Source organism: Microcebus murinus, chromosome 18, assembly GCF_040939455.1.
Source record: "Microcebus murinus isolate Inina chromosome 18, M.murinus_Inina_mat1.0, whole genome shotgun sequence".
NCBI lineage: Eukaryota > Metazoa > Chordata > Mammalia > Primates > Cheirogaleidae > Microcebus > Microcebus murinus.
Window position 1 is genome coordinate 14,709,758 of NC_134121.1, and position 25,992 is coordinate 14,735,749.

Sequence of the window (25,992 nt, forward strand, 5' to 3'; positions counted from 1 at the left end):
CTCAGAGCACGGAAAGTGCTGGCCTCGGGAGGGTAGGAGAGAACCAGGAAGGTAGAAGGATGGGCTGGAGGAGCCAGCAGGAGGAACAAGAGTAGGCTCCAGCTTGGTGAATATGTTGGTGTGATATATTCATCTAATATATACATTATTATCTTTGGGAATAACCAGTTCTTAGCAGTGTCAGTTCTCAGTCTGGGGATGGGAAATGGAAAGAATCAGGGATTTAGAGAGGGCAAGCAACTTACCCAAGGTCACACAGGTCACGCAGCACTTTAAGCTCAAATGAAGCCTCCTAGGCCCTTCCTGCCATACTTAGCCAGCCCCACCCACACCTCCAGTGCAACCAAGGGTCCCAGTGTGGTGCCTGGGGAGCAGGTCTGGGTACGGTGCCAGGCCTCACTAATGTGTTGTTATGGTCTTCTGGTGAGGCACCGTGATTAGGCCTAATTATAGGGGCCTGATACCTTAATCCCCTGCCTGGCCTGAGTCCTGCCAATCAAATCAGCGCCATGTGCAGGCGATTGCTGCTGTAATGGCATCAGGGAGGCGAGTTAATTAGATCCGAGATAAACAGACTCTGCCCTGGCCTTGCAATTTGAGGAGCGTCTTTCCTTCCTGTCCTCCGCCCCCACGTGCACCCTCTCCCTCCTGGCCCTTAGCTCCAGCCTGTCTGAGCAGAGCCGGGACACTCCATTAGTTGGAGTCACTGGCCACCGCCTGGAATGTGTCAGGAGCAGGCCCCGAGTTCCTGGGGGTTCCAGTGGGAAGACCCAAGTGTGCACATTTTCTGTGCTTTTCCAGATCCGGCACCATTTAGCGGCTGATTCAGGCAGTGCCCTCCCCCTCCCCCAACCATCCCTCACTTCCAGCCTTTTCTTCACTCTGCGCCCAGGGTTTCTTTCCTGTTCCTCCACATGTGGGGAGTTGAACCCATGTATGGACAGGGTGCCTGCAGGTACCATGCGCCTTTTAGGGAGACAGGAAATGTTGCCCCTTCTCTGAACTATGGTCCCTACCAGCTCCCGGTCCCTGGTCCTGCCCTCTCCCTCCCTCATGCCCTCCACAGGCATCAGGTGCCTCCTGCCTCCTGGGAGCTCCTGGCCCCACCAATGCTCTGTCCCCTGTGCAGGCAGGTGGCATGAGGGCTGTGCTGTCTCTCTCCTGTGCTGGGCGGGTGGTGGGAGCGTGGGGTGGTCCTGATGCTCTGGGTCCCCCACACAGGCACCATGACTCCCGTGGGGACCCAGCACTGCTTGGCAGGTCAGACATACGCGGTGCCCCTGATCCAGCCGGACCTGCGGAGGGAAGAGGCCATCCAGCAGGTGGCGGACGCCCTGCAGTACCTCCAGAAGGTCTCCTCAGACATCTTTAGCAGGTAGGTGCTGCCCCACCCCCACCTGATCAGAGGGCCGGCCCCTGTCCCGGCAGTCCTCTCTCCAGTCCCAGGAACACACCCTCTGGGAGCAGCCCCTTTGGTGGTTCTTGGTCCTGGGGGCCCCAGCTGGCTTCCCTGTGCAGGAGGGGTCCAAGGCAGGAGCCCAGCGCGGAAGGTTTTCTCCTCGGTGCCCGGGAGCCCACTGCCTACTGCCCCCTTGGCCTCTGGCTTCCTGTGGGTCCCTGGGGCCCCAGTGGTGCCTCTGCTCTCCCAGATGGTGGTCGTCCTCCCACTTCGGGCCCTGTTCCTTCACTCACCCCTGCAGCCAGCAAGCGTTTGCCCAGCGCTGCTGTGTGGGCGGCGCTGCGCTGTTCCCCACAGATGCAGCGGTGCACACGGCAGCGTCCCTGTCCTGCTACAGGACACGCCTGGCAGGAGAGACAGACTCAACCACTCGCATGCTCAGTTATTTAATTACAATTGTGAAGACCTGTTTATTACATTTTTGTGATTACTAGTATTTATGTAGCATTAAGTATGCAGCACCATAGACCTGAGTGTGTTAACTCATTTACGCTTACTACACTATAGAATGGTCCTGTTGTTACCTCCAATGTACAGATGAGGAAACTGAGGCACAGAGAGACTGAGAGACTTGGCCACGTGGCAGAGCCAGAGTTCAGACCAGGTTGTGGCCCAGATTCTGTAGGGTTGTTGTCATCTCTCTGTGAAGGGGACACGTGCTATGGGACTTGTGACGGGGGCCTGGCTTGGTCTGGGGGGAATCAGGGGACCCGTATGTGAGCAAGTGGGTAGGCTGGGAAGAACATTCCAGAAAGAAAGGGCATGGGCTAACAGCCAGAGGTGGGAAGGACCTGGAAGGAGCCGGTGGGCCTGGAGCAAGGAGAGGCAGGTAGGGCCACGGGGCCTCAGGGCCACTGGCGGTTCCGAGCTGGACAGCTGCGGCTGCACGTGTCTCCAGCTCCGCCCAGCACGGCCCGTGGTTACTGAGCAGGAGTGAGCGGCTGGTGTTTGCCGTTCCCGTGCCGGTCCCCGGTTGTGCTGGGTGAGCAGGTCCTGTCCCTGTCTGGCCAGGAGGAGCCTGAAAGGAAGCTGGGTCTCCTTCCCGGGGCCACCCTGTGCCTCCCACGGGGCCTTTCCTCCCGTCCAGTGTGAGTGTGTGACTCAGGGTCCCCTCAGGGTCTAAGTCACCCCCACCGGTTGGATGCCAGACCTGGAGTCCCCTTCCTCCCACACATCTCTTGCACCGGCTGCGTGTCCAACTGTCCTGGAGCTTCCCCTGGGGCAGGGGGGTCACTGCCTCCAGGTGGACACGGTAACCAAGGGGCAGCAACTGAGTGGCCAGGGCTCACTCTGGAGCAGAACGTCCGGCTCCCATCGGCTCTCCCATTTGCAGGCTCTGTACTTGGGGAAGTTCTTAACCCCACTAAGCCTCGATGCTGTCATCTGTAAAATTGCGATAGTAATGGCATGTTCCTCCTAGGCTTATGGTAAGGATTAAATGAATTAAAACATGCAAAGGAATGAATCCGTGGCTGGCAGCTAGTAAGCATTCAGGAAGTGTCAGCTCTTCGCTGCTGATGTCATCTCTGAGCTTAGAGTATAGGGTGGGAAAGCATCAGGCTGGGCTGATTCCTGGTGCACAGCGTGAACTGCGTGGGCCACTAATAGATGATCAGAAGATACTTGCAGACAGAATGGGTTCGAGAGAGGAGAGGAAGAAGTAAGACTCGGAGGCTGCCCTGCCCGTCAGGACCCCGAGCCAGGCTGGGCAGGAAGGGAGCATCAGGAGAGCAGGCTCTGGAGCGGAAGGGTCAGATGGTGCCATCAGGACCTGGTTTTGCTTTCACGCCACTTCAGCTGGGCCCTGTGTGTTGGCTCTGTTCCCACACAGGCCTTGCTCTCGTGGTGGAGGTGACAGCCGGTTGGGCCAAGGCCTGTGCACTCAGGGCCAGGTGGCAGGAAAGAATGTCCCCACTGAGCAGCGTCTCCTCCAGAGTCACACTCGCCCCATCTGGTCTGGCTTGGTTCTCACGTCTACCCAGAATCAATTCCTGGGCTGGGGCATGTGACACCACGATTGGCTTAGACCTACGTCACTCCTTCAGCCCTGGCTGTCACCCCCCTAAGCACAGGGACTGAGCCTGAGGGAGAGGGGTTCCCCCAAGGAGAGGGGGGCCGTTCCCTGAACAAGCCGTAGGAGGTGCTGGGAGGAGAACTGCGCCTGCGCACAGGGCCGGGGCTCCTGGAGGAGGGCAGGGTGGGAAGGTGGCCGTGCAGCTCACCTGGAGGAGTCAGGACATGGGGCACAGGCTGGGCGAGAAGCCTGGATGTGGCCTGGAACACGGCAGGTCACGGGCTGCCAGGGGAGGCTGGCCTGAGCGCGCTGCTTCTGTACGGGGAGCACAGACGTGCCGCCTGTCCCTCACGCTCGGCTCCTTCACTGCAGAACGAGGTGTGCGCAGCTGACCTTGGTGTCCCTGTGGGCCTGGCTTCCCTCTGGGGTTTGCCCTTGAGTTCCTCTGTGCCTCCACGTGCCGAGGGAGCGCTCCAGGGCAGGGAGGGTAGCGAGGGGAGGAGTGGGAAGTTGGGTTAAGTGACTGAGGGCCCGTGGGGGTTTCCTAACAGGACAGGACTTTCAGCTTGACTCAGGGATCGTAGGCAGCCACGGCCCTTGCACAGGGAGGTGATGGAATGAGAGTTCCAGGAGGGCTTGTCTGGCAGCTGTCACAACATGGACAAGATGGGGAGGGCGGTTTCCAGGGAAGCTGTCGCTGTAGTCGGGATGTGAAAGGGATGAGGCCACAGGCGGGCAAGGCTGGATGAGATGTTGCAAAGGCAACAGTGACAGGACATGGTGACAGATTGGGGACAGGATCTAGAGGATGAGTCAGCGAGGGGGGTGGGACAGGGAGGCCGACACCCATCCTCATCCTGTCCCCCCACCCTGCAGCCATTGACAAGCTCCTGGGCTTTTCATTTGTCATGGGCTTTTCTGGTGGGATGTGAGTGGCTTAGACTCTCCTCCCAACATGCTCCTCCTGCTTGGAAGCCTCTTGCAAAGAGGGACAGGTGGGTAGGGCAGAGCTACTCTCCCCAGCGCCCCCATCTTGGGGCCAGGCCTGGGCCCTTGGCGCCGATGCCAAGTGGCCAGCTAGGTGAGCTCATGGCGATTTAGCGCTCCGACCTGGCGCCCCTTCCTCCCTCACTGCACTGTGGAGCTGTGCAGAGCCTGGAGAGTGGGACAAGCACCTCCCTGGCCAGCCCCTCCCTGCCACTCCTCCTGCCTAGCAGCTCCCGGCCCCTGCATCTGCCTCACCTTCCCCTGGGAGCAGCCAGGTCCCAAAATACCTGCCCAGAGATGTCGGCTGCTCCACGTGACATGGATGACAAGGCAGGAGGGTTTGGGGTGGCCTAGGGAAGAGGACAGCTCCTGTGTGGGGGAGTTTGGATGCTGTCACCTGCCATCCCTGGCAGCCCCACTCCAGACACTTTCTAGCTCCCTACTCCTGAGAAAGGGGGAATGTTGCCTGCAAGACTGTCAGTCCTTCCCTCCCTCTCTTCTTCCTTCTCCGCACCTCTTCCTCCCTCCCTTCTTTTCATCTTCCCTGTCCATTCTCTCCATCCTCCCTGTGCACCCTCTGTCCCTGCTCCCCACCCCCTTCCCGCCACTGCCTGGCACCTGGTGGCTGCCAGGGCACCCAGCACTCAGTCAACCGCTGTGTCACCAGCTGGTCGTTCTTAATTGTCCCAAGGCTGCAGAAGACAAGGTGAAGGCCAGAGCCCAGGGTCAGGGTCTGCGTCCTTGGGGTTGACAGGAGCGAGGAGAGGAGACACACCAAACCTGCGTCAGGGGCGGATGCTCCTCCTCCCCAGCAGCTTCTGAGGACTGGCACGCTGATTGTGACGGGCCAGTGGCAGCCCTGCAGGGGCCTGCCTGGCTTCATGGGAAATATTCCCATGGCGAATGGGAAGTTGTCTTGGGAGATGTGGGACAGGGAGCCCATCCCCATCCCGGCCACTCTGCCCTGCCGGGAGGACAGCAGTCCCCAGGAAGCCTTCTCGAAGGCCTCACGCTGCAGCCAGAGGAGCTGCCTGCCGTGGCTCTGACACCCGTGCTCTGTGACGATCTTTTTGGAGGTGCCTGTTTCCTCTGCCTGGAACTAGCTTCTGCGCGTCTGCTCAACATGCCTCTTTCCTGAACCTTCCCCAGCCACCCTCGTCCTGCTGTGCAGAAGTTCTAGATTTCCTCTGAGTGTGCGTAGCGCCCATCCCTCCCAGTCTCGTGGGCAATCAAGGCAAATAAACGTTCACCGAGTCCTGGGCCGTCAGCTAGGACAGGAGCTCCGCCCAGGATCCGCACATGGGACCCTTCACGGTAATTCCATGAAACAGAAGTTACCAGACTGCTTTCCAGCTGAAGAAGCTGAGGCATAGACCGGTTATTGACTTGCCCCAGGTCACTCTGCTGGGAATAAGACATGGGACCCAGGTCCCTGGGACCCTGGGGTTATGGATGTTGAGTTCGCACCTCCCGCTCGACCTGAGCGGCTCCAAGGGCAGCGGTGCGCTGTCCGTCACCAGCTCTGTGCTTTAGGGACCGAACACACTCAAGTTATTTGTTGAATGCTGAGGGCTGGCGAGGAAAGGGAGCAAGAGAGGATGCTGGGAAATGTCCCCTCCAAGGCAGGTGGAGGGAGTGGGACTAAGGCCAAGCTCTGAGCAGACCGAGTGACCCGGCAGAGGCAGCTTCCTCCCTCGAGTTGGGCAGATGTGCCATGGGGAGTGGCTCCGCCGTGAGCTTGGAAATTGACATACTTTGAAGTAGGCCCCAAGACAGGGGCGTCTAGACCAGGCATGGGAAACAGACTGCCCTCGTGGTGGGCGTGTTCATCAGCATCCCAGCCCCGGTGTGGCCGGGGAGCCCTTCCTCGCCACAGCCTTCCAGAACACACTGCTTTGGCTCCTCCCGAGCTTCTCCTCCACTGAAACTTCCAGGTCTTTCTTCACCAGAACTGCTGCTAAACCAGGTTCCCTCTACCCTCTGTGCGCGCACGTGATCGTTTAAACCTAAAGCAGCCTCACGTTCCTTGTTTGGGAATTCCGTCCTGTCACTGCTGCCCCTCCTCGGTTCTGTCCTGCACCCGTCCACCCTCCCCCGCCTGATGTCCCCAGCTTCCTACTCAGGCTTGGCTGAACTGGACGGGCCCTGCCGGCGCCCACGTGCAGGGCTGGGATCAGTGCTCTCCCCGGCGGGCCGTGCGGTTGCTGTGCTGCGTCTGGTGTGATTTGTCCCGTGTGTACCCGCCTCCAGCGCCACAGCCCGTCTCCTGCACAGGGTTTGTTAGGAGCCGGCAGGTCCTTGCCGACCAGGGGCACTGGGTTGTGGGTTCCCCCCTCACCTAGTCTGGTAACCTGCCAGGAACAGAAATGCTGCGACCCGAGCACAGCGCTGGGTACCAGGACTTGCCTCTTCCTTTTGTAAGAGCTGATGGACCCAGTTTAATGATCCACTCGAGAAATATGCCAGGCTCGTTGTTGAGCTTGCTGTTTGCACTTTGAGCCATCGGCCCTTCTCTCCTGGATGGCAGCACCGGACAGAGCAGCCTTGGTCCATTTCTACTCCCCGTGTCCTGCCCTGTCCTCCGTGGACCTCGAGTGGAGCGTGCAGGGGACCAGGGAAGGTCGCTTCTGCACCCGGGGGCAGAATGTGTCTGCTTGGGCACTGGGCTGCACTAACACAGCTCGTCCCTGTTGGGAGAGACACAGCCCAAGCTCTGCCTCCTCTGGCGGAAGGAAGCGGTGCCCTCCCCGCCCACCTGGCTGGCTGCAAGGAGAGCTGTGCTGCGGTGGGGCCTGCCTGTGGTCCTGCCCTGCCCCCTCGCCTCCCCCCCAACAGGAGGGGCTGGGAGAATCAGGGCAGGCTTCGGGGCATGGAGACAGTGGATTGTGAAAATGGCTGACCGGGTGGGTTTTCTGGAGGCCGAGACCTTCTGGAGTTGGTGAGTGGCTCAGGCAGGTTCCTGACTGTGCATTTCACCCTTAGCAAGATCACAGTGGTCCCTCGTCCTGGGGCCTCTGACCCTGGAGACAGTGGGGCCCCTCTGTGACCCCACCTCACCCTCCTACCTTTCCCGGGCAACCACACTTGAGCCTCTGCCCCTCATTTCTTGAGCCTCTCACGCTCACTCTCGCAGTGGGGGCTCAGTGCCCGCTGTGGATGTGGAGCACGGTTATCGTGGCCAAGGGCTGGGGCTCCTGGGGGTAGGGGAGCTACGGGCTGATTGGGAGGAGGACAGCAGGGCACCCGTGAGTCAGAGATCACTTTGCAGTGAGAAGAACCTCACTGTGGCTGAACGATGTGGAAAAGTGTGAGGTGGTCGTGCGCCTGTAAGTGGTAGACACTTGGACCTCGGTCATTCCTTAGCTCTGGAGTGAGCCCCTACCATGTGCCAGGCACCGTCCCAGGCTCTGGGAATGCAGCAAGGGGACAAAACCCAGCCCTGACCCCCTGGACTGGAGCACAGCAGGCAAGACATGCGCCGTGTCCAGCGGCACCTTCGAGAAAAGCACAGCCGGCGTGGGTTTGGGATGTGGCGGGTGCATCTCTGGATTCCAGGTCACAAGGGCCTCAGTGAGGAGGGGACTCAGTGATATGCAGGAGCCAGCCACGTGGATGTGTGCACCATGGAGTCCACTGTATGCAGAGGCCATGAAACGGACGTGCTTTGCACGTGCAGGGAATAGCAGGTGGCTGGTGTCCCGGAGCCCACCCTTGTCCGGGGAGAGTGGGAGCAGGTGAGCAGCCAGACCAGAAAGAGCCCATGTACATTTGTCACATGCAGGGCACATCCTCGTCCACAGGTCTAGGGTCTGAACTCAGGTGGTGGCACTTAGGCCCAGCCTTGCCCGTCTCTGGCCTCTCTGAACTACAGCGTCCTCTGCAGGGGCAGCTCTGTCTCCTTCCCGTGGTCGTGAGGTGTGTGGAAATGCGGTGCCAGCTGTGAGCGGCTGTGTACCCGCCTGTGAGCAGTTAGGGCTCTCTGTGTGCGCCTGCCTGATGGCGGGTGCAGGTGCCAGCTCGGGCCCAGGGTGCTTTCCATCCTTTCCGAGAGCTCCGAGGGCCCAGTGCAGTTAACTCCAGACCCTCCAGGTCGGATTTTCCCTGTAGAGGTCATGTGGGCAGCACCGACTTAAGAGCCCTTGGCCAAGCCCCTGGGCTGGCAGGGCTGCTGTCAGGAGAGGCGCGCCGGTGGCTGCCGGGGTCGGGAGCAGCCCCAGACTCTGGGCTCTCCTCTGTGGCAGGATCTCCCAGCGAGTGGAGGTGAGCCGGAGCCAGCTGCAGGCCATCGGGGAGAGGGTCTCCTTGGCCCAGGCCAAGATTGAGAAGATCAAGGGCAGCAAGAAGGCCATCAAGGTAGCCCGAGTGGCACTGTGTGTGTGGCTGGTGGGCAGCGCCTCCCTCTGCCGTGTCTGAGGTTGCCCAGGTCCCTGCCCCTGCTGGCCAGCCAGACCTCGGGCTTTCCTGCCACCCAACCCTCGGCTGTCTGGAGCCTCTCGGGTCCCTCAGGCTGGCCCCTGCGTCCACAGGTGTTCTCCAGCGCCAAGTACCCGGCCCCAGAGCACCTGCAGGAACACAGCTCCATCTTCACGGGCGCCCAGGACCCTGGCCTGCAGAGACGCCCCCGCCACAGGATCCAGAGCAAGCACCGCCCCCTGGATGGGCGGGCCCTGCAGGTGAGGCCACCCTGGCACTGGCCACCTGCTCAGAGGCTGGGGAGGGGCTCAGGGCCCACTGGGGGTTCTGTCCTCCAAGAGGGGTGGGCACTGACCTCTCCACCCCTCTGTCACCCCTGCCGTCCCCAGGAGAAGCTGCAGTACTTCCCGGTGTGCGTTAGCATCACGCCGCAGCCCGAGGACGCCGCCGAGGAGGGGCTGGGGGCTCTTCCCAGCAACATCAGCTCCGTCAGCTCCTTGCTGCTCTTCAACACCACTGAGAACCTGTATGGCCAGAGGGTGGCAGGGCCACAGGACGTGGGAGAGGCCTGCCTGGCTTAGTGGGGACTCCAGGGGCAACAGACACTGGTCAGCAGGAGCAGGAGGCTGGGAGCCCGGAGCTGACTATGGGGTTTGGCTCAGGTCAGGGAATCCAGCCCGCACTGTGCCCCCAAGGAAGTGGAAGATATAGGGGTGGACCACAGACCTAGGACACAGGATGGCTTGCCTGCCCCCACCCTGCCCCTGTAGGTACAAGACCTGTGTCCTCCTGCCCCCTGGCTGGTGCTGTCACAAAGACCCATGTGATGCTGGGGGCAGACAGAGCTGTCTGATGTCCCCCTGTCCATCAGCAAGAGAGAGCAGCTGGAGCAGCATGTGGGAAGGGAGGCGGGAGCTACACCAGCGGCTCCTCTCTAGGCCAGGGCCCCACTGAGCCCCGTAGCCCACCCAGATCCGTGGGGTGTGCACGACGACCTGCTGGCAGCCCCTGTGGGTCACTACTCACATGCCCCCACCTAACGCTGCGGGTCCCAGAGAACTACTTCTATGTGCCAGACCTGGGCTAGGTGGCCGAGATCGACGTGCCATCCTACCTGCCCGGCATCGCGGATGACCTCACGTGCAGTGCTGACCTGGGCCCTGGCATTGCCCCCTCCGCCCCCGGCACCATTCCAGAACTGCCCACCTTCCACACGGAGGTAGCTGAGCCTTTCAAGCCAGGAGCTTCCTGTTTGGCCACTGTCTTCCCTCTTCCCTCGGAACTCACACTTTCTCACCTTCCCTTTCAGACCTAGAGGATAGGGTGCTAACCACACCTCCAGCACCGCCTCCCCCAGCTCCTGCAGTGCTGGTCAGCGCCACCCAGCCCAGACCATGGCCCCTGCAGGCAAAGGTGCCAGGAAGAATGACAGTGGCAGCAGCGTGTCCCCTTCAGGTCGAAGCAGTGTGGGGTGGGCCCTCTTTCTGAGGGTGCCTCTGTCTCATTTGAGGATTCCTGAGGGAGCTTCTGTAGGTGTGTCAAGTGGTCATCAATCCTAGATTTTCAGAATAGTCCTCATCTCAAATATCTTGTTCCACTGGGTTCATAAAATAGTGGTTTTCAAACTCTAGAGCTCTGGAATTCTGACCTCCAGAACTGTGGGGCTCTGGGTTACCCCCCGTCCCCAGTTAAAACAATGGAAGAAAGGGGTCTGCTAAAAAAAATAATTGAAAACTACAGCAACAAAACATTCAGTGTCCCTGAAATTAGAAAATTTCAGGTTTAACGTCGTACCTCCCAGGCTGTGTCAGCATCCAGAAACGGCACAGAGACGCTGTGCAGGCTCCCGTGTCGAGTAGACAGTGTCAGCACGTGGGGAACTCACAGGGCCCCTCTACAGGGTGGCACCTGGTCACGGAGGTGGACGGGGCAGGGGGTGCATGCACACAGCACTCCTGAGCTCGGGCGGCTGCAGACGTCAATGTCCAGGCCCCACGCGGTCTCCGAAGGCCTTGCTGCACCACCCGCTTCCTCTTTCAAGAAAGAGGAGGTGCCTCCCCACAGCCAGGCTCTTGAGGTGACAACTCAGGACTGCGGCTTCACCCCCACCTGCAGGCTGGGTGAGGCCGTCCCACAGCCCGGCCCTGCCTGAGCAGCCCTTCCTCCTCCCACCTTCTCCCCTCCCAGCTCCGGTCCTGGGAGCGCCCAAGGAGGTGACCGAGCCCTCCAGCGCCCGGGCCTCGCTGCTGGAGTCCATCCGCCAAGCTGGGGGCATCGGCAAGGCCAAGCTGCGCAGCGTCAAGGAGCGCAAGCTGGAGAAGAAACTGGAGCAGGAACAAGGTGAGGGCACCCCAGGGCCACTGCAGTAGGAGGGTTCCAAGCAAGACACCACCTTCCCTTCCCACACCACCCAAGTCCCTCAGGGTGCCCTCTGTCCTCCCCCCTGTGGCTGAGGCTCACACCCCAGCTGCATGGCTCCTTCCTGGTTTGGGAGCCACTTGGTGGTGCTTTCCTGTCTAAGCTCACCCAGCTCACACTAGGACAAAAGAGAATCCTCTCAGATGCTGCAAGCGTTGTCCAAGGAAATGGTCAGGTATTTTAGAGACAGAGACCTGAGGGTGAGCTCAGTGCCACTTCTGTGAGCCTGCAGGGCTCGTCTGCTGTGAATCTGTAAGCGCCACTTTCTTCCCCGTGTAGGATCTCCCAGGGTGGCTGTGAGAGTGGTCCTCAAACGTCACCACTGTCTTATTAGTGCCCAGTGCTGCAGCCAGGGATGAAGCTCCGAGAGGCCGTGGAGCGCTGGAGGGTGTCTCGGGGATAGGGAACCAGGAGGGCCGTGTCACTGAACCCCTGACCTGCAGCTTCTGTGTTGCAGTGAGAGCCACAAGCCAAGGTGGGGACCTGATGTTGGATCTCTTTAACAAGCTGGCCATGCGGCGCAAAGGTAGGAGCACAGCTGCCTCCCTGGGCTGGGCCTGGGATGCTTTGCACCTCCCATGTTCTCTTGCCTTTTCCTTCCTGTTTTTAAGTCTCTGGGGGCCGGGTGAATTGGTGCCTCCCATCCCAGCTCCCTCACTCTCAGCCTTTTCTGTCCCAGGGATCTCCGGGAAAGACCCTAGGTCAGACTCCATCCCGCCTCTGCCTCGGCAGTGGCAGAGAGAGGACAACGAGGACAGCTGGGAGTCCTAGGGACCTGCGCCATCCTTCCTCGCAGGCCTGGGCGGCCCCAGGGGTGCGCCTGGACCTTCTTCAAGGACAGGGACGCTGGCTGCAGGCCCCAGAGCTACTGGGGCACCACCGTGTGATTGCACACCACCCCTTCACCTGAGGGCTCTTATCGTCCCCGAAGAGACTTGTAGAGACACCAGACACCAGCACTTCAGATCAATAAAGCAGTGTGACCAGAGCTGGGCAGAAACCACCAGTGTGCTTTTAATTAAGGGACAGGAGCCGTGCAGGCTGCACTCATGTCTTCAGAGCCGGCGCTGTCCTCCCGCCCCGAGGGGGTCTGTGTGATGGGGCAGAACATCTTGGGGTACCAAGGCCCCTTTCTCTGGGGTCAGACACCAGAGGCAGCTGTTGCAGACGGGAGGGAGAATATCTTCCCACAGGAAAAAGAGTCTCAGTGACAGACATGGGTCTCTAAATAGTAACGCTGAGAGGTAAACGACCCTTGGCATAATTGCTGATGTCAGGGTAGAAGGTGTCTTCCCCTTTGCTCAGGTGGCTGGGGACACTCAAGAGCCCTAGGGCCACCAGGGGCTGGAAATGGGGGAATATTTTAAATTTAGAAGATAGGGTGAAAAGTCTAGAACAGCTCATTTTAGTGAGAAAGGACAGAGGCATATGGCCCCCTGGCATTGCTGAATGGGCAGACAGACTCGATTCCAGGGAGGGGGCTGCCCAGGGACACCCCCCCCCCCCCGTTTCTCCAGGATTAGCCAAGTTGTCTCCCACAGGCTCGTCCACCTGCGCCTGAGCCCTGGCAGCACACTGCACGCAACGCTCTCCCCGAGCATCCTCTTCCTGGGCAGTCTCCCTGCAGGCCAGGCCCAAGCCACACACTATCTCCGGCAGCCCTGGTCGAGGAAGGGCCTGGCGGGGGCAGCGGTGTCCCTGTGCATCAGGAAGAGGCAGACTTCTCCCGATGAAACTGTGGGGACAGGACAGGGCAGTGAGAAACCAGACCTCAGGGTGGGGGAGGCTCTCGGGGGAGGGAAGAGGTAGGACTGACCTTCCGCAGCATGGCTACGGCGGGGCCAAAGGAGGCCGTGACCTCCACGCGGTCTCGGATCCAGGCTGGCAGCTTGGCCAGGACGGGGCGCTGGGCGTAGCGCTGGTCCAGGAGCACTATGCTGGCAAAGTCCCGCTGGTGCCTGATGGCCCTGCCTGGATGGGCATGGATAGGCTGGAGCCCCGAGGCAGTATGTCCCCACAGGGTCCCCTACCCTTCCTCAGCCCTGAGATGGGGTGCGGGGCAAGTGAGCCCCTCTTTCCTGCTACCACATTCTCCACCCATCCACCTCAATAGCCAGCCGCGGTCCCAGGCTTACCTATGGACTGGTTGACAGCCTTCATGCACAGGTTCTCCACCAAAGCCCTCCCTGGGGGGGCCTTCCCTGGCCTTCTGGGCTGGGAAGGGTAAAGGAGATGACCTTGTGAGGGCTGTGTCCTACCTCCTGCCTAGCGTCCCCACTCTCCCTGGGAAACACCCTGCCAGGCTTTAGAGCCAGACCAGGAGGCTTGGGGAGGCCAATGCTGCCGCAGGTGACATCACAGAGGAGATCAAAGGGTGTGGATGTGTAGCCAGACCTCTCAGTGGACAGGAACCATGGGTCAGCAGGCCTTGCCATCTCAGCCTAGGGTGTCACCACCACCCCCGCTGCCCTCGCATCCTCTGAATACTGGAGGCACTCACAAGGGTCTGATCCAAGTAGGCCATCTTCTCCTGTAGCTCTGGAGACCTGACGTTGGGGTAGGGCATGCCCACCATGACCACGCACCTAGGGCGGAGACGTGAGCTAGTGTGTGTGGTATTGGCCCTGCCTGGGTCCTCACCCTGCACCACCAGCTGCTACAATCCACCACTCCTTGGGTTTGCTCCAATCTACAATGAGCAAAGTCCTGGGAAAGTTATGGCCTAATTTCCCACCTGCTCTCCAAGGGCCAGATTGGGTTGCTGGAACACTGCCCCCACCGCTGAGGGACCCGGAGCAGGCACAGCCTGGTCGCGGACTCGGGTGGCAGCAGATCACAGGCAGGGGCCCAGCGGCCTGGAGTGCAGGGCAGCTGGGTACCACAGCCCCAGGAGGTGGGAGGGGACCACTACTTACCGGCCTAGGTTGTCAGAGAAGTTGATCCCTTCACTCATCTTTCCTCCAACCACAGAGAAGAGCAGGGCCCCCGTCACCCGGCCTTTCGCCTGGTCACAGCGCTGCGGGACAGACCCAGCTCAGAGCTGCTGAGCCACAGCTTGCTTGGATGTCACCCAAAATGTTTCCACCTGTGAATCCCATGTGGTCTCCAGACCCAAGCCTAGGAGTGACCCTCTTACCTCAATGCACTTGGAATACTCCGTCAGCACCTGCTCCACCTGGTTTGCACTCTTGGGTTCCTGGAAAATCTGGAAGCACAGAACATCTCCCAGAGATGGGTCCAGAACGCTGGGTCTCAGGTCTGCTTCTGGCCCCGTGTGTTCCAGCTGGGGGACTAGAGAGCCTCACAGAGCTACGGGCTTTGGGCAAACCCTCTGTAGTCAGGGGCGGGGAGCTGTGGGACTGAGGAACCAGGAGAAGCCCAACCACCCGACTCCCTGAGCGTGGCAAGCCCAGGAAGAACTCTGGGTGGCACTGTCTTCATGAGCAGGAGGTGCGGCTGAAGGGCCACTCACCTTCTTCCTGGTGGCCAGGCGGCCCAGCAGGCCACTCTTCTCCCAGTGGGCATGGACCCGGCGCTGGTACTCATAGGAGGGGAAGAAACAGACCATCCCTCCAGGAACCACCTTACACAGGTTACACAGAATGTGACCTGCCTCGTCCATCTGAGGAAGGAAGACAAAGAGCCCCCCCACAGAGCAGGCCTAAACCCCCTTCATAAATGGCTTCTTAACCTTGGGGTTCACAACTGAGGACAGAGACCCACGGTGTGACTAGAGCCAGGGAGGAGGACTTTGCCCAGTGGCTCCTCTGGGTGGGAATCAGAGCGGAACGTGCCACCCTCCCCCCACACCCCCAGCTGCTGCTTCTGGCCACTGACCGCCTTTCTGACTGACCTCCCAGTGCTGCGCCCCAGAGATGAGACTCCCTGTCGCCATGGGGACAGCAACTCCCAGTGTCCTGATGGGCACCCTCTAAGACAGGTCAGGCGATAAACACCCCAGGGATGGAGCTGCGCCCCAAGACCTGCATCCCTGCCCAAGGCAGGGGCAGATTAACTGAAGGGAAGAGAACCAAAGGAGACGAGCGGCTTTCTCCTGTGCCGTGTACCAAAGGGATGTGGGAGGCTTCCGGAAAACTTACTTAGCAGCCTAAGGAGTCGGGGTGGGGGAAGCTCAGACCTTCCTTGATAAACATCTAGACAGACACTGCTCACCCTGAGCGGGCTCCAGGAGAGGCCTGAGGATGGGCCAGAGCAGCCCCCACCCAGAAGTCCCCGTCCCCAGCCACGGCGCGGCGAGGCAGGCCGGGACTCACCATCTGTGGCAGCTCCCTGCGCTGGAACGTGAATTCCAGCGGCTGGCCAGAGATGCTGTTGCAGAGGACGATGGGCAGGATGTTGTCCGGGGGGATCACGTGACCTGGTGAGGCCCAGGGAGGGGCTGAAACCTGGAGCTGCAGAGGCTCTGCGAGGGGGAGTTGGGCAAGGGCGTTTCCCCACCGTCCTCCAGACTCAGAGCAGCGACAGGTGACACTTGCCCATGCACCCCATCGCCACAGTAGCACTGGGCAGGAGATGGAGGGGCAGGGTGTGAGCAGCAGGGAGCTGAGCTCACGAGACAGCCAGGACAGGGCAAGACTCCCGCCCTGGGATGTTCTCAGTCCAGGCCTGATAACAGTTCGTGGTCACAGTCGTGCAACAGGGGCCGGGGCCCACATGCTCAGCTCGTCCCACCCCGGACGCGGCTGCTCACCGCAGGAAAACTCCACCACTCGCTCAGCTTCCACCCCGGCGCAGGCCAGCAGCTGCTCCCGGAAGTCGGACACCTGCAGACCACAACGTCAAGGCCTGTGACCTCCCGAGGACCAGCGGAAGGAACCCAGGCCTGAGCGTGGGCAGGGGTGGGGAAGAGAGAAGACAGGAGTCTGGGCTAAGAGGCGCAAGTACACACCAACAGAAAAAAGCGGTAAAAGGTCGGTAAGAAACTGGAAAAAAGAAAGAAATGTGAACAGTGTCCAGCACAGGCCGTCTCACTGAAACTACCTACAGGAACACTGAAGGAGATTCAACACATCTGATTCCCTACCCAGGATGTGCATCAAAAGCACCGGTGGGAATTTACCAAATACGCACGGCCAGGCCCAGCCGAACCACTGAGTAGCAATCTCCTGGGCTTCACCTGCCTAACTGTCAAAAACCCCACAGTTTAAGCACCCTGTGGAGAAACAGGCATCCTTAGCCATTGCTGGTGGGCACAGAATAGCACAATTCCCACCGAGGGAAACTAGACCATATTTAAGAAATATCCTGTATAACCCACAAATCCCAGATTCACAAGTCTACCCAGAGGGCACAGCCCACAAACACCAAACAACAGGTGCACCAGGATCTTTCCTGGAACAGCAGCAGGACTGTCTGCAAGGAGGCCGAGGTGCCATTCATGTAAACAAAAATGGGACAAATGAAGACATACAGCTGCTGCTTTTTGTATTAAAAAAAAAATACTGGAAGTGTAGACCAGTAGCTGGTAAGACTGATGACCTGCAGGGGGTAGGGTAAAGGCTGGAGGGGGATGGAAGTGAGAATCTTCTGAATGTATCTTTTTATATAGTTTTGACTTTTTGAATCACACAGATGTTTACATATTTTTAAAAATATAATTAAGTCAAAAAAGAAAAAAGCACATTCTAAAATTAAAAACAAAACGGAAAGAGAAACAGCCTGCTATCTATCAAACTAGCAACATGAACACACACAGAAAAGCACATCTCAAGTGACTTCATAGCCTAGGGACCACACATCTGTAGTGTGATATACTCCAAGGGCCGAAAATAAATGCAAAGAAGTGCAGCTTCAATCAGATTTATTGTGAGAAATAATATTGGTATAATAATTTTGAAAGTATTTTATAGTATACTGCAGGATATAGCAGGTTATGTGAACATAATTAAGAAACCAAATGTTCAGCTTAAGAGAAAAGACACAATATAAGGTCAAATTTCTAAATAAAAATCAAATAATTTGTGTCAATATGGACTCATGATTTTTAAAAACATATTTCCTGGGTCTGTTTACTGAAATGCCCTATAAACAGCCATAATCCAAGGGCACTCCAAACACCCTAGCACCCAGGTGTTGATTTCTAAATATCATTCCCCATTAAAAGAAACCAAGGCACTTTGGAAGAAACCAAGGCACTCTGGAAAAATGCATGAGTCTGGCTCTGGAGCAAGGAACATATACGCCAAGACTGGGACATTTTGTGCTGGAAAGCAAGACTGACGGGGCCAAGTCAAAAGGACCAGAGGGCTGGGTGCTGTGGCCTACACCTGTAATCTCAGCACTTTGGGAGACTGAGGCAGGAGGCTGGTTTGAGACCAGGAGTTCAAGATCAGCTTGGGCAACATAGCGAGACCCCATCTCTACACAAAAAATTAATATATGGCCGGGCGTGGTGGCTCATGCCTATAATTCTAGCACTCTGGGAGGCTGAGGCAAGAGGATCATTTGAGCTCAGGAGTTCGAGACCAGCCTGAGCAAGAGCAAGACCCCACCTCTACTAAAAAGAAAAAGAAATTAGCTGGACAACTAAAAATATATAGAAAAAATTAGCCAGGCATGGTGGCACATGCCTGTAGTCCCAGCTACTTGGGAGGCTGAAGCAGAAGGACTGCCTGAGCCCAGGAGTTTGAGGTTGCTGTGAGCTAGGCTGACGCCACAGCACTCACTCTAGCCTGCGCAACAGAGTACGACTCTGTCTCAAAAAAAATTTTTATTAAAAATTAATTTAAAAATTAGACGGGCGTGGTGGCACATGCCTAGCTACTCAGGAGGCTGAGGTGGGATGGCACCACTGCACTCCAGCCTGGGTGACAGAGTGAAACCCTGTCTCTAAAAAAAAAAAAACAAAAGGACCAAAGATAGTATGATGGGGTTCTCACCAGTCAAGTTTGAGAAAATGTGAGCCTGAAAAACCATAATGACCATAAGCAACATTAACATACTGAATGAATAAAAATCCATGAAAAAATCTTTGAATCTGTATAAAGAAATATAAAAATAAAAAAGCTACAGGTAGCTGGGGCTGAGAACCACTTCTTTGGATTCTGAACAGCATCCAGTAAGTCCTTTTCTAGGCTGAAATCATCACTGTGCAGGGATTTGGTTGCATTTATCACAGTATTGTTTGGTCTAAATATCTAACAAAAGACGACTGAGTGAGGCCCGGCGCGGTGGCTCACGCCTGTAATCCTAGCACTCTGCGAGGCCGAGGCAAGCGGATTGCTCGAGGTCAGGAGTTCGAAACCAGCCTGAGCAAGAGCAAGACCTCCATCTCTACTGTAAATAGAAAGAAATTAATTGGCTAACTAAAAATATATAGAAAAAATTAGCCAGGCATGGTGGCATATGCCTGTAGTCCCAGATACTTGGGAGGCTGAGGCAGTAGGATCGCTTGAGCCCAGGAGTTTGAGGCTTCTGTGAGCTAGGCTGATGCCACAGCACTCACTCTAGCCTGGGCAACAAAGCGAGACACTGTCTCAAAAAAAAAGAAAAAAAAGAAAAAAAAAAACATATAAAATACAATGTACAGGCAGAACTGGAATATGGTGCAACTGGAATGTGGCGGACTAAATGCATTACTCTCTGACAGGGAAAAACCGTCTATGACACATTGGTGCTTGGTAAAAAAAAAAAACAAATTATAATAACAACATGTAGAGATAACACCATTTTTGTTTTGGTTTTAAATACATATGCACATATATAAAAATTTTGCATAGAAAGACTGTATAATTAATATACACAAAAATCAACCTTTTGTTGGTGGAATTATTTTTTTTCCTGTTTTTGCTCATCTCTGCTTTCTACAAGGAAAATATAGTACTTTCATTTAAAAATATGCAATAAAACACATTTATAAGAGAGAAGGTTGATAGTGGGTATGGGAAGGGAACGGCACTGAGGCACCTATGTGACAGTGTGAACCACACATTTGCTTTCTCTGGAGAAGCCTGACCCTCTGGCTGGGGACATCCAGAGTGGGGTGCCCACCGCCCCCTCCCCCAGGGGTCCAGAGCGGGGTGCCCACAGCCCCCTCCCCCTCCAGCCTAAAGGGCCAGGCAGTGAGGTGGCGCCCTGGCGCCACCTAGTGGACACTGTTGGGCCTGCTCGAGCTGGCCTCTTTCTGGTTTGGGGACCTGGACAGGGAAGAGGCCTGATGAGGTGTCCTTCGCTGTCCCTGCCCCACCCCAACACCTGGGCACAAGAGCTGGGGCTGGTGTCCTTACCGGCTGCAGGGTGCCCCCCGCAATGACCACTGCCCGGCACTCCTTCACCACCTGGGCGAAGTGCACAGCTGGATTCAGCAGCAAGAATTTGAGGCTGCTCTGACTGAGGTTGTCTGAAAAGAGGACAGTGACACGTGAGGAGAGGTGGGTGCAGGCCCACCCAGACTTCCAGGGTCAGGTGAGGGGGATCTCCAGGGGCTCTGTGTACGAGGCTCAAGAGCCAGCACTTTCTCTTTAAATTACATCCATTTAACCTCCAGGACAACCATCCCTCTGAGGTAGACAGTTCTGTCACCTCCCCTTTCACATGGGGACGCTGAGGATCAGAGAGACACTGGTCCAAGTCACACAGCTGGCAGGTGACAGAACCATGCCTCAAACCAAAGCCCATCTCACCTTAACCACCAGGCCACAGGGTCCCTAGGAACCTTGCCGGTCCTGCCCTCCCAGCACCTGTGTCCCCTGCTCCCATCTCCGCTTGCCCTGGCTCCCAGGGGGCTGCCCTGTTTCCTCCTCCTAACCCAGGAAGGTACCAGGATGGATGGACAGATTCCTTTTGTGCTGTGGCTCCCAGGCTCCAGGCTGGCTCCTGCTTGGGGACAAGGCTTGGCCACGAAGCAAGCACCTAATTACCTTGGCGACTCAGGATGACCCTGCCGTCCTGGTTGGCCGTGGTGAGAGCTGCGAGGAAGCCTTCGATGTGCATCAGTGGGGACGTGGGGGCCCTGGCCTGGCCCTCGTCCACAGGGGCCGCAGGGGCTACACAGAGCGCAGAGGGGGAGAAGGCCTCCCTGAAGTCCGGTCCACACACGAGGAACGGATGCTCTTGCCCAGGCCTGCAGTTGGCTCAGCCCTGCCACCCTCCTGACTCACCCTCAGTCACCCCGGGCTGCAGACTCTGCAGGAACTGCTGAAACCCAGCCAGCCTGGGCCGCTCCCGGGAGGAGAGGACTGAGCCGTATCGTTCTGTGAAGCCGAAGAGCTGGGTCGGGACAGAGAGCCCAGTGGAGAGGCGTGAGCAGCAGTGGAAAGAGGGAGACCAAGTGGACCAGAGACTCCACCAGGCCACCTCCCTCCACCCCAGCAAGGCCACTGTGCACCCAGGAGCCCAGGGAACCAGGGTACCCTGGAGTTCCCTGAGGGCAGGCCCAAGACAGGGAGCAGGTACCTTTCTGCTGATCATGCTCTTCTCGCAGTACCGCTGCACCTGCAAAACCCGAGCAGCTGCAGGTACATGCACACACTAAGCAAGCTGTCATCTAAATTTACAAAAAGGCCACCACCTTCCTCCACCCTAGGAGCAGGGCGCACTGTCACTGCTTTCTCTAAGGATGCTCAGTAAGAGTTATGTCGCCCCTGCTTTCCTTCTAGGGGACAGCATCTAAGCTGTGCCTGGAAGAATTAAGAGTTGATACAGGCAAAGGCACAAAGCAGGTGGGCCGGGTCTGTGCAGGGACAGTGGGGGACAGTGTAGCTGGTGTGCACAGTACGTGTAGTTTAGCGCCAGACCTTGGCATGGGAGGCAGAGATGAGGAGTTTGGAGCCTGTTGAAGACTCCCCTCCCTCAGTGAGCACTCACCAGATCGCAGTTCATAAGGCCTACGGGAAGGGGGACAGGACAGAAGCAAGGGGAGTGGAAGGATCGTGAGAGAGAGACCGGCCTGAGCTCGCTCGAGTCGCAGCTAGCAGGTGAAGAGGGGAAACCCAGAGCTGTCTGAGGCTACCGGCCTGGCAGCTATGTGGGTGTGGCAGGAAAATGGAGAAAGGTAACAAAGACAGTTTGGATTTCTGGCCTGTCAGATATGGACAATGGCAGAGACAATGATCAAACTGGGTGAATCAGGGGAAAGCTGGTTTTAAGGAGGAATGCAGGCAGGATGGAAAGAATGCAAGGCTGAGTCAGCGCCACTGGTGGCCCGCCCGGACACCAGCTCTGCCAGGTGCCATTGCCTCACTCAGGGAGACTCGTGCACATCACCTTCCCGAGGTGACCTGTCTGAATCTGGTTTCCTCTGCTCACAACTGGCAATAGGACACGGGAGCTCGGGGCCACAGAACCTGGCACACCTCCTGGAACACAGTCAGTACGCCATCCACAGCGGCGCCCACTGTGCCTAGAGTCACTAGGTTGGGATCAGGTGGCCCTGGGCACTCAGGCCTGGAGTGAGCAATGGTCTGAGGCTGTGAACAATGCCACGGCCCGAGTGGGAAGACGAGAGAGCAGCCTCCACCACGTCCTTGCCCAGCGCGGCCCCCAAATCAGCCTCTTGCTCCTGTCCAGTTGCCCAGGGGGAGACTGTGCCAGGAGAGAGACAGAGTAGGGCGGTGAGGACCTGTGGTCCCCATCTGTGCCTGTGAGGCACAAAGGAAGGCACCTTTCTTTCTCACCCATCCTGCAACCCCTCGGCCCCAGAAGGAAGACTACTTTTCTCTTGCGAGGAAGTTGCTTTAACAGTCAAGTAATTACAAATGTCTATGGTTTGGATCCTCAGACCTTACACCGCTTGACTGGAGGAATTTGCTCTTCCTTCCCTCCCTGATCTTAACATAGTACTCTGCCCGCAGGTGGCGATGAGAAGGAAACCTGACGGGTACACTATGAAGAAGAAAGCCTCTACCTTGAACAGGTTGATGTTGTCGATCTGGCTCTGAAAGAGGAAGTCGTTGATGGTCTTCAGCTCCGTCCCTGAGAGGAGACAAACGAAGGCCTTGGCAGCCTCACCAAAGACCTGGGCTTCAAGCCCCAGAGTTAAGCTCAGAGGTGGCTCAGGTCAGTCCCAGGCCCTCTGACAGCCACTCTCTCACCTGTCTGCGGGAGGCTCTGTGTGCTGGGATTTTCCTTAATGTTCCCTGAAAAGAGAATCCCAACAGGTCAGGAGGGAGGACCTCTGGCCCCACTGCCCCATCTTCTCACCCTCCGCCCTGCACCCTCAGGTGGGGGGAGCACTCATGTGATCAGCTGCCATTCCGATTCTCGCCATTTACACAAGGGACCCACAGAGAGGGCAGGAGCGTCCAGGAGTCTCGAGTCTGACCCACATGTCTGCACGTGGGACCAAGCCCTGCCTATGAGTGCGTTCTTTTGACGCCTGCTCCAGGAGGCAGGGACAGGTGGCAAGCCAGCAGACCTGCCACTCTACGAAAGACCATATGGTCAGCCAGTGGCGAGAGAGAGGGGGAGGCAAAGGACACCAGCACAAGACTGGATACCTCAGGAGACCCCACAGGCTTTGTGCCCTTCACTTCTGCAGAAGCCTTCCAAGAGCCATGAGACACAGGGAGGGCGTGTGGCCCAGAAGAACGCACACCACGTGGGGGCTGGAGGCAGAGCCCAGTCTCCCCAGCAGGCTCCTGACTCGTAAGCAGCCCCTGCCAAGCTGCAGTTTGCTGGTCTGTGCAGGAGGGTTAAGATGCCCGTGCTGCTCGCCTCACACCGGCAGACAGCATTGTGCACGTGAGAGTGCCCTGCAAACGCCAAAGCTACACAAACATTCCCTGCTTATATTAGGATGTGTCATTACTTCCACCTGCAGAGTAGGGTCTGGTGAGATAAAAAGGACTCAGAGCATGGGCAAACAGAGTTCTAAGAAAAGATCTCAGGTCAGACAACTAAGCTATAAAGAATGGGAATTTTCTCAATCAACAATCAAGACAATTCCTAAGGATGTAGAAAATCTAGGCGTCCTGCCTGGCATCCAAGGAAAAAGAAAACCAGCAAGTTTTGCAGGCAAGATTACCATGAAGGGGTGGGCGCTCTCTTACCCCCCAGCACGGCCACAAACTTCTCCAGCACGTACAGGATCTGTTTGATGTACATCAGGTTCTTGGCCTTCAGACGCTTCCTGAGGGGAGAGCAGGGCACGTGAAGAGGCCATGCTCCAACGACACCTGCCCTCCACCGCCCCACCTGGAGACTCTGCATCTGATGCCTCTCAACAGGGTCACAAGTGATGGCCCCAGGCCCTCAGAGCCCACAGCTCTGTCCCTAGCATCCTGGGCCTGTGCGGGGAGCACACCACGATGGACCCAGGACATGGACAGCAAGCTGCCCCACCACCCCACTGTGGGTGCAGGCTGAGGTGGTAACTCCCGCGCGATGGACCCAGGACATGGACAGCAAGCTGCCCCACCACCCCACTGTGGGTGCAGGCTGAGGTGGTAACTCCCGCGCTTCCTCTCAGAGGCTGACTTAGGGGCCCCTGAGGCTGTGTAGGATTCTCCCCTCCACCTCAGGGGCAGTGCTCACCCGTATCGTTCCATGTACTGGAGCAACTGGGAATGGGCCTGGCAGAGCTGGGGAGAGAACACAGAGAACGGATGGGCGTGGGGGCCGACCAGGCTCCGGGCAAGCAGCCGAGGGCTGCCGGTAAATCTCAGACTATGCCTAGGAGATGCCGGCCCCAGACACGCAGGAGGCGTGCAGGTGAGGGGCGGGGCTGGGCGCGCACAGAAGGTACAGGTTTAAAGGCCCTTAGGCTGGTGGGAGCTGGGAGAGGGGAAGGAAGTAAGTTCTGCTCAAGTGTCCATTCCGGGTCAGGGAAAAGCAAGAGGCTGAATCCCTCAGGGAGGAGTCTCCCTGATAGTTTGTACCGGGTTGGGAAAAGACCCGTCGTCTCCAGGAGTGATGGTTCAAGGTCACCATCACATCCTGGCCTAAGGCCAACCCAGGCACTGGTCTGCAGAGATGGTGGGATGTCTCGGGGGTTTCATGGTCAGAGCCCGGCTCCACACTCATGAGTGTGTGAATTTAGGCACGGTGCTTAACTATCTTCGAGTTCCCGATGTAAACAGGACCCGCCCCCTGCCCCAATGGCAGAGGCAGCGGAAGAGCAGACACCTAGTGTCGTGCAGGGCACATCGCAGGTGATCAGTGTGGCCTGCAGAAGTCTTGGGCATCCTCAGTCGAATCCCCTCAAAGCCACATGGATAATAATGAGGTCCAGCTGCACAAGGACTCCTGCTTCGCCCAGGTCACAGAGGACTGGCTAGCAGTGCCTTGGGCCGGGGACTCAGGATGACAAGGGCACGTGAAGGGCAGGGAGACGAGCCTCTTGCTGGACCTGGGTCCCCAGGCTTCTGGGATTTGCTGGAAAGCCCCAGTCAGCCTCCAACAAGTCACTACTACCTTGACGCAATGCACCCACCCTCCTCTCCAAGCACCGTCTCCGGAGGAGTTCCAAGCCCAGGAGTTTGGAGAAACGATCCACGTCCCTTTGCCCCGTGGCAGGCCCTGGCCCGGGAGGGGAGCCAACCCACCTGGGAGCCGCTGACCTCCGCACTGTGGATGGCCGTGATGGTGTCGATCAGGTTGTGGGCCTCATCGATGATCACCACCTGGCCCTGCAGCCGGATGCCGGCCGCCTGCCGGGTGGCCGCGTGCAGCAGCATCTGGTAGGGCAGCACCACCAGCTGGGAGGAGAGACGCGGCCCCCTGAGCAGGCGGACTCGCCCTGCGGCAGACTGGCCCGCCCCACTCTGAGTTCCTGGCGGGAACGCTTCTATGTGGGGATACTGAGGACAGAACTCCCCACAGCCCTGTGCTCGCAGCACCCAACCCTTTCCTCCAAAGTTCTATGTGCAAATGTACAAAACCTGCCAGCTGGAGTGGATCTGACCCCCGACTGAACCAAGGCCAGGGGTGGGGGAGACTGGAACCCTGCTGCTTCACCACCTCTCTGTGCCCAAGGTAGCCCCGGAGGCCCCCAAGCTTCCTCCCAACACTGCCAAGCCTCTGTGCACCAGAAAGCAGCCCTGGCTTCTACTCCTGGGGCTGCTACTTCCCAGCTGTGTGGCTCTAGAACAGTTTCTAACCTCTCTGATCCTGTTTCCTCATCTGCAAAATGGGCCTGACACAGTCTACCACATGTGAGAGTTAAGGAGCAGAGGTAGGGTTAACAAAAATACAAGCCTTCTGTACATTTTTAAGTATAAGTTGTTACAAAGATTTTCCAGTTATACCACAGCTTGGGTCACTGAGAAAAAAAAGAGAAAAATAATGAAAAGAATTTAAAGAAATTTAAGTTTTCTTTTTAAAAAGAAAAAAAAAAAGAGATTTTCCAGTTAAAAGAATACTGAGCTAGGCCAGGCACGGTGGCTCACGCCTGTAATCCTATCACTCTGGGAGGCCGAGGCGGGCGGATTGCTCAAGGTCAGGAGTTCGAAACCAGCCTGAGCAAGAGCAAGACCCCGTCTCTACTATAAATAGAAAGAAATTAATTGGCCAACTAAAATATATAGAAAAAATTAGCCAGGCATGGTGGTGCATGCCTGTAGTCCCAGCTACTCGGGAGGCTGAGGCAGTGGGATTGCTTGAGCCCAGGAGTTTGAGGTTGCTGTGAGTGAGGCTGACACCACGGCACTCACTCTAGCCTGGGCAACAAAGCGAGACTCTGTCTCAAAAAGAAAAAAAAGAAAGAATATTGAGCTATAAAATGAAAATCCAAAAAACTGGAAAC

The 25,992-nt window shown here is 57.5% G+C and overlaps 3 protein-coding genes across 4 annotated transcripts in view; 2 read left to right on the plus strand and 1 right to left on the minus strand.

The window, feature by feature from the left end:
• Positions 1-1,224: 1,224 nt before the first annotated feature.
• On the plus strand, positions 1,225-9,469 carry LOC142861918 (WASH complex subunit 1-like). Its single transcript, XM_075994183.1, has 4 exons — positions 1,225-1,375; positions 8,702-8,813; positions 8,987-9,133; positions 9,263-9,469. The coding sequence occupies exons 1-4, from the start codon at positions 1,227-1,229 to the stop codon at positions 9,452-9,454; spliced, it is 600 nt and encodes a 199-aa protein (XP_075850298.1). The 5' UTR covers positions 1,225-1,226; the 3' UTR covers positions 9,455-9,469.
• A 357-nt stretch (positions 9,470-9,826) lies between these two features.
• LOC105879208 (WASH complex subunit 1-like) lies at positions 9,827-12,291 on the plus strand. 2 transcript variants are annotated; one of them, XM_075994184.1, is made up of 5 exons: positions 9,827-10,092; positions 10,183-10,406; positions 11,061-11,213; positions 11,626-11,817; positions 11,971-12,291. In XM_075994184.1, the coding sequence occupies exons 2-5, from the start codon at positions 10,268-10,270 to the stop codon at positions 12,060-12,062; spliced, it is 576 nt and encodes a 191-aa protein (XP_075850299.1). In that variant the 5' UTR covers positions 9,827-10,092; positions 10,183-10,267; the 3' UTR covers positions 12,063-12,291. The 2 variants fall into 2 exon arrangements, with proteins under 2 accessions (XP_075850299.1, XP_075850300.1); XM_075994185.1 differs by having other exon boundaries at positions 11,749-11,817.
• A 389-nt stretch (positions 12,292-12,680) lies between these two features.
• DDX11 (DEAD/H-box helicase 11) overlaps positions 12,681-25,992 on the minus strand; it is a 30,943-nt gene continuing 17,631 nt past the window's right edge. The window contains exons 11-28 of the mRNA XM_012779440.3: positions 24,794-24,946; positions 23,784-23,830; positions 23,300-23,379; positions 22,343-22,387; positions 22,156-22,223; positions 20,706-20,744; positions 20,411-20,519; positions 20,171-20,296; positions 19,538-19,650; positions 16,003-16,075; positions 15,566-15,669; positions 14,764-14,913; positions 14,428-14,496; positions 14,207-14,307; positions 13,792-13,876; positions 13,427-13,505; positions 13,108-13,262; positions 12,681-13,026 (exon numbers count right to left, since the gene is read on the minus strand). Coding sequence (XP_012634894.2) covers positions 12,997-13,026; positions 13,108-13,262; positions 13,427-13,505; positions 13,792-13,876; positions 14,207-14,307; positions 14,428-14,496; positions 14,764-14,913; positions 15,566-15,669; positions 16,003-16,075; positions 19,538-19,650; positions 20,171-20,296; positions 20,411-20,519; positions 20,706-20,744; positions 22,156-22,223; positions 22,343-22,387; positions 23,300-23,379; positions 23,784-23,830; positions 24,794-24,946 — 1,626 coding nt within the window. The 3' untranslated portion in view covers positions 12,681-12,996. The remainder of the gene's footprint in view (positions 13,027-13,107; positions 13,263-13,426; positions 13,506-13,791; positions 13,877-14,206; positions 14,308-14,427; positions 14,497-14,763; positions 14,914-15,565; positions 15,670-16,002; positions 16,076-19,537; positions 19,651-20,170; positions 20,297-20,410; positions 20,520-20,705; positions 20,745-22,155; positions 22,224-22,342; positions 22,388-23,299; positions 23,380-23,783; positions 23,831-24,793; positions 24,947-25,992) is intronic.

Excerpts from the sequence above, each read along its gene's own strand:
- LOC142861918 (XM_075994183.1), top strand. The coding sequence starts at position 1,227 with ATGACTCCCGTGGGGACCCAGCACTGCTTGGCAGGTCAGACATACGCG. Across the intron at positions 8,814-8,986 it reads GCAGCAAGAAGGCCATCAAG|GTGTTCTCCAGCGCCAAGTA; the intron begins GTAGCCCGAGTG and ends CTGCGTCCACAG. Across the intron at positions 9,134-9,262 it reads TGGATGGGCGGGCCCTGCAG|GAGAAGCTGCAGTACTTCCC; the intron begins GTGAGGCCACCC and ends TGCCGTCCCCAG.
- LOC105879208 (XM_075994184.1), top strand. The coding sequence starts at position 10,268 with ATGGCCCCTGCAGGCAAAGGTGCCAGGAAGAATGACAGTGGCAGCAGC. Across the intron at positions 10,407-11,060 it reads TCCTGAGGGAGCTTCTGTAG|CTCCGGTCCTGGGAGCGCCC; the intron begins GTGTGTCAAGTG and ends CTCCCCTCCCAG. Across the intron at positions 11,818-11,970 it reads GCTGGCCATGCGGCGCAAAG|GGATCTCCGGGAAAGACCCT; the intron begins GTAGGAGCACAG and ends TTTCTGTCCCAG.